This window comes from Salmo salar, chromosome 14 (genome assembly GCF_965601325.2).
Source record: "Salmo salar chromosome 14, fSalSal1, whole genome shotgun sequence".
In the NCBI taxonomy this organism is placed as follows: Eukaryota; Metazoa; Chordata; class Actinopteri; order Salmoniformes; family Salmonidae; genus Salmo; species Salmo salar.
Window position 1 is genome coordinate 2,588,435 of NC_138304.1, and position 5,362 is coordinate 2,593,796.

Below are 5,362 nucleotides of genomic sequence, written 5' to 3' on the forward strand. Positions count from 1 at the left end.
AAATATGTTGAATTCAAACTATTAATGTATTCAGTCCTTTTTAAATAGGATAGACGGGCTATATGCACTACAGTATAGGTAGAATGTGATAGGAATACTGAGTAGGCCTATAACTGCATTTCTATTGAGTTTAGATTAATCAAATTAGAAATGATCTATTGTGATGCAGGTCTGTTGAATTTGGTATACTTTTTACCAAATGGTACGTGCTAAAAAGTATGCGATGAGTACATAGTATGCAGTACGCTAGTACAGGTATTCAGACACAGCAAGGGTCTTGGTTTGTCGATTAATTACCACTACATGTGGTCATAGGCTCCGACAAAGTTCTGACAGTTAGAAATGTTGAGCCTTTATTGTATAGTGTGGCTGGCGTTACAAGATGATCCCTGTGACTGACCAATAGGAACACAGAAATGACACCATGCTGGTTTCTCAAACAAACAGATTGTTCTTCGATACCATGCTTGAGACGCCCAGTTGACGTAGCCAGCCTACGTCGGTTGACATGTAAGCAGAAATCGTACAAATCTGGCCAGGGCCCGGTTTCCCAAAAGCACTGAAGTTACTATTGAGAACGCTCGTTATTTAGAACAGTTAGGCGCATCGTTAGATCTTTTTCTGCCCTTCCTCGTAATTTTATACACGATCTCCACTAAACATGTCTGACCGCCAATAACTTCAGAACAAAATTGACTACAAATACAAAAAGGTTGCCAATTTCTTTACAATTGTTACAAAACAAGCAAAGGATAAAAGTATGCCTCAAATGAAAACCGAGATTTCTGCATAAAAATTTGAATATAGTAAGCTACAAGCCCATTTCAAAAATCATATTGAAATAAATTTCATTCAATTAAGACGCATGTTACGGCAGCTGTTGTAGAAACAATGCATCGGTAAAAAACACTCGTAAGCCTATGTTCTATCGGGAAACCGGGCGGTCAGTGTGATAGGTAATGATCATTAGACACTAACGTAGTGTGGGAAGGCCTTAAGCACATCATGCACATGCCTGTGTGCAGTAAACCTAAGCAGACATGTACAGTGAAATGGAGCTTTGACCTTAAAGGGTTGGCGAAAGGCCAGCTAGCATGAGGCCGCTAGGACTTTGTGTGAAAGTTGTCAGTGTAAGCAGCCATGCTGATGACTATCTAATGCAAATTAAGTTCTAATTTCAAGGTAGGACACGTGACTCCAGTCATACGTGATTTATAAAAATGTATTTGAGATCAATACATTCAAGAATTATGTACAAAACATACAAAAGCATTAAGGTAGATAACTGTGCAGAACCTTTCATCAATAAAAATAAAATACTTAAATAAGAAATTGATAACCCCTAGAAAGTTCAAGTGAGGCAGTGAAAAAAAATAATTCTGATTCCAGCCCAGGTGTCTGGCCGATACCTGTGATAACACGAGTCATTTTTGCATTTGCATGCACCACCACTCTACACAGTAAGTTACTTGAGGCATAAAAACATGGCATCCTTTCATTCATTAAACTTGCTGAGAGTTCCTTAGCTGCTCTAGTCTGCTTGTCAACTGTTCACTCTTTTTCCTCAACTGCTCTTTCAACAATAACAGTTTCTGCTCGTCCATTTGCATACTGAAAATGCACTCCGTTGCCTTTTTGAGTATGACCACTTTGGCTGCCTTCTCATTGTTCGCTACGTCCGGGATCTCGTCCCGTAATGCAAAAAAGCTCAACTTCAGCTCGTTTCGCCTTTGCCTCTCCAGCACATTGTGAGTCCTGCGTTTGTCATTATCCTCAGAGTCTGACGTTCTGGGACTCAAGCACTTGCGGTTGTTGCTGATTTGCTTGAGTACTCTCCCACTGCTCTCAAATTTAATCCTCTTGACGGGCTGCTCGCTCCTCGTCGACGGGTGAGCGGCGTAGTTGTGTTGGTGGATGTTGACGTGACACCGTTTCAGGACAAGGGGGCAGAGGTGTGTGCTGCTAGACATGTGCGAGTCTGACCTCCTTACAGACTTTCTCTTTTCCACTGTCACCACATCAATCTCTTCTTCTTCCTCCTCCTCCTCCTCTTCTTCTTCTGTGAAAAAAAAGAAAGCATTTATTATCCATGTGGACTATATCACCATATCCATTTGATAACTTTGGCTCCCTGCCCCTCAATGATGAAGTTCGTTTTCATGGCCCAGTTCCCCGGGTGGGCGGAGTTTGCTAATTTTAGACCATTCCATTGGTCTTTAGCTGAAATCGCCACCCACCCGGTAACACAAAACGAACTCCACCATTCTGCTGAGCATTGCTGCACAAGGTGGGTGCAATGGCCAACCCCCCCATGCTTGGAAATTGAGGGAGACAGCTCCTTTAAGCAAAAAACAGTGACATGGCAAACCCCATGCACCACTTAAAAGCAGTACTCGCATAGTAGTGTAGTAATACAAGCCACAAAACGCAATTCTAATTTATGCATGTTATCACAATATGAGTATTATCTTTCTGCAAGCGATATGCAGTCCAGCTATGAATAATTTAATTGCAGCATTAACATGTGGCGCTAATACACACCTGAATCGCTATCGCTGCTGCTACCACTGTTTGGTGGGGTATCCAAAGGCAATGCCATGGCACACGCTGTAGTCTGTGTGTGTTTAGGGTTCTCGGCAACCGGGTAAGGGAACAACACCACAGAAGGGTCAATGCATTCCGATGCGGAGTTGTTCAGGTCTTGCAGGTAATTCAAGTTTGGATTTGTGCTGGTTACTGTACTAGCTTCCCCGGTCGCACTAGAGTCCCTCCTCGCTTGCAGCGTTGCTAGTCTCTCGGACACTACTTTCTCCAGTTTAGCGGCAGCCGAGAAACTGCTCCACATACAGTCCTGGATAATGATAGATTTGAGAAAAGACTGGGAGTAGTCCGCATCACAAATGAAACTATGGTTCACCACGTCGTCCCCGAGAAACTCCGTGACCATCTCCAGCTGGTCTGCAGTGGAGGGGAAGAGGCTTGATAAAGACGGTCTCCGGCTGGGAGAAAGCGGTGGTGTCGGCAGCAGCTCGAATTTCTTCCATATATCCTCGCTTGGAGCAGGGGGTTGGAGTTGGCTGTGTTGCCGGTGATAGAAATTTTCCTCCTCAATGTCGAAGTAGAAGTAGGGCTGGACCGAGTCATAGTCGTAATCATAGTTTTTACTAGCCATGTTTGAATTCAGCGGCATTGTGACTGCCTGTAACAAAGTGGGAGAAAATAAATTAGTAATGTTAGATCTGCTTCAGATTCCAGCATGTGAGAACCTTAGCTATCAGTTCATTTAACAGCCCATGTCGAGCCTCGGTTGTTGGGCAATTATTGAATTGCAAAATCCATACATTTAAAATGTCAAAACTTGGATGAACCCATTCCAAGAGTTCAGCAACAACTAACATTGGTTAACTAGGAAGCTAATCCAATGCATGCCAAAGGAGACGCTGTCAATTAAAAAAAAAAAATAATAATAATAAAATAAAAGCACCCGGCATTTCATGAGTCGATTTCGCTGTTAACAGTCCAGTTTGACATTACATTTTACAGTGAGAAGCCATAATATTAGCCGAGAGATAGTTAGCTAGAAAAGTCTAGCATGACTAAAACGTCAAATTTCAATTTATTGACCAGTTTGTACAAAGCTGTCCAAAAAAAAAAAAAAAATTATAATACATTAATAGGAATAAAGCATATTTTTTTTACCGTAGCAGTGACACCACAAGCAGGACGAAATAAAACAGCCGATGTGAAGTGAAAGTGGCAGAGAAGTCGACCCAATGCAGTGTGTGTGTCTCTATAACACCCTGCTGACTGCAAGATTAACAACCATTAAAAGGAATACAGCATATTTTTACCGTAGCAGTGACACCACAAGCAGGACGAAATAAAACAGCCGATGTGAAGTGGGCGAAGTCCTTGGACCCTATGCAGTGTGTGTGTCCATAACACCCTGCTGACTGCAAGATTAACAACAGCTGCTCCCGCGGGTTTTAATACTACGGATTTAGTTTCTCACTCCGCCGAACCCAGGCGCTCTTTCCCGCCAAATGCACATTGCGTAGTAACATAAACACTGCATATGGGGATTATTTTACACAACAGAAATGATCCCTCAACTTTATATAATTGGAGTATGTGTTTGATTTAATATAAAGGATGAAGACTTTTAACGCAATGGCGCTGCTATTTCTGGAACTATTTCGCAGGGCGGAGTCATACATAGTGTGACCGTAGTAACAGACGAGACCGGAGAATGGTGATGATGCAGCGGTGGGTGTTCCGGGAAAACTCGCTCACCGTTTTCTGCAGACATCTTTCAGCCAAGTGTGTACCTCCAAATTCTATTTCAATTGAACGGAGTCAGTGATTTATTTTGATATTTATCTTGAATCTAAGCGTTTTTTTTTGTACACGTCATTGATTTTAAAGGGAGTTTTAACAATATGAGTAACACGATCGTATTTTGTTTGAATGAATGGAATTAATAAATAACCTTGTGTAGATACAAGAAACCACGTTAATATATGTCAGCTGGCTCAAATATGGGCATCATGGTGCACTGTTTATTTGTCACAAAACTTCACTCATGGCTTCCTTCACACTTAGACCTAACTAGTAGCTTACATGTAGAAAAGCCAATGGTGAAATGTCAATGATGAACGTTTGCATTGAATGTGAAAACGTTATGCCTTTACTATGGGTGCAAGCCACTGTGAAATTTGAAGACTGCAATATGCATTCTTGAAACATGATCTTTTATCTGCTATAGGCTGTATTCATATAATAAATGGAATGCTTCACATTCATAGACTAGAATGAATCAAACTTAATGTAATATAATGTTTGTAGGGCTAATTCAGTTGCTGTATATATTAAATACTTGTTGTAATTATACAACATTGTCGTTTTTTTTAAGTAAAAAAGACAACATAATGCACATTCCTGTCAGCATTAGTGGTTTACGGGGAATTTTGCTGAATTATATGATAACCTTGACAATCCTGCGGTGTGCCCACGCCTAGTAACAGAGTGCACTGAGAGAACTGAACTATTGAGCAATTGCTCCCTCAGCTGGTGAAAAGTGATATCCCCAATTTCCCAAGTTGTAAGGAGATTGGCTTAGTGCAGTAAATCAGGGATACATTACACAAACACACATGCAGACATAGGCTAAATAAATAAAGACGTAGCAGATAGCTAAGTGCAGCACTACCGCCTTCCTTTCGAAGCACTGCCCCTAGATCTAGATTCCCTGCTACCAGGGACGCAACTTTGGTTTTAGAAGTGGGCAGGACATAACCTGGCAGGGGTCCTCCCTTTTTTGGGCATCTACAACTAATTTCCTGCATTTCTACTAGGGCTGTCC

At 41.6% G+C, this 5,362-nt stretch overlaps 1 protein-coding gene across 3 annotated transcripts; it reads right to left on the bottom strand.

Moving 5' to 3' along the window:
* Positions 1–340: 340 nt before the first annotated feature.
* On the bottom strand, positions 341–3,997 carry mycb (MYC proto-oncogene, bHLH transcription factor b). 3 transcript variants are annotated; one of them, XM_014139093.3, is made up of 3 exons: positions 3,852–3,997; positions 2,542–3,199; positions 341–2,059 (listed from the first exon to the last, which is right to left on the bottom strand). In XM_014139093.3, exons 2-3 carry the CDS (start codon positions 3,188–3,190, stop codon positions 1,503–1,505), a joined length of 1,206 nt encoding a protein of 401 aa, XP_013994568.1. In that variant the 5' UTR covers positions 3,191–3,199; positions 3,852–3,997; the 3' UTR covers positions 341–1,502. The 3 variants fall into 3 exon arrangements, with proteins under 3 accessions (XP_013994568.1, XP_045549748.1, XP_013994567.1); XM_045693792.2 differs by having other exon boundaries at positions 341–2,056; positions 3,700–3,996; XM_014139092.3 differs by having other exon boundaries at positions 3,700–3,996.
* Positions 3,998–5,362: the final 1,365 nt, after the last annotated feature.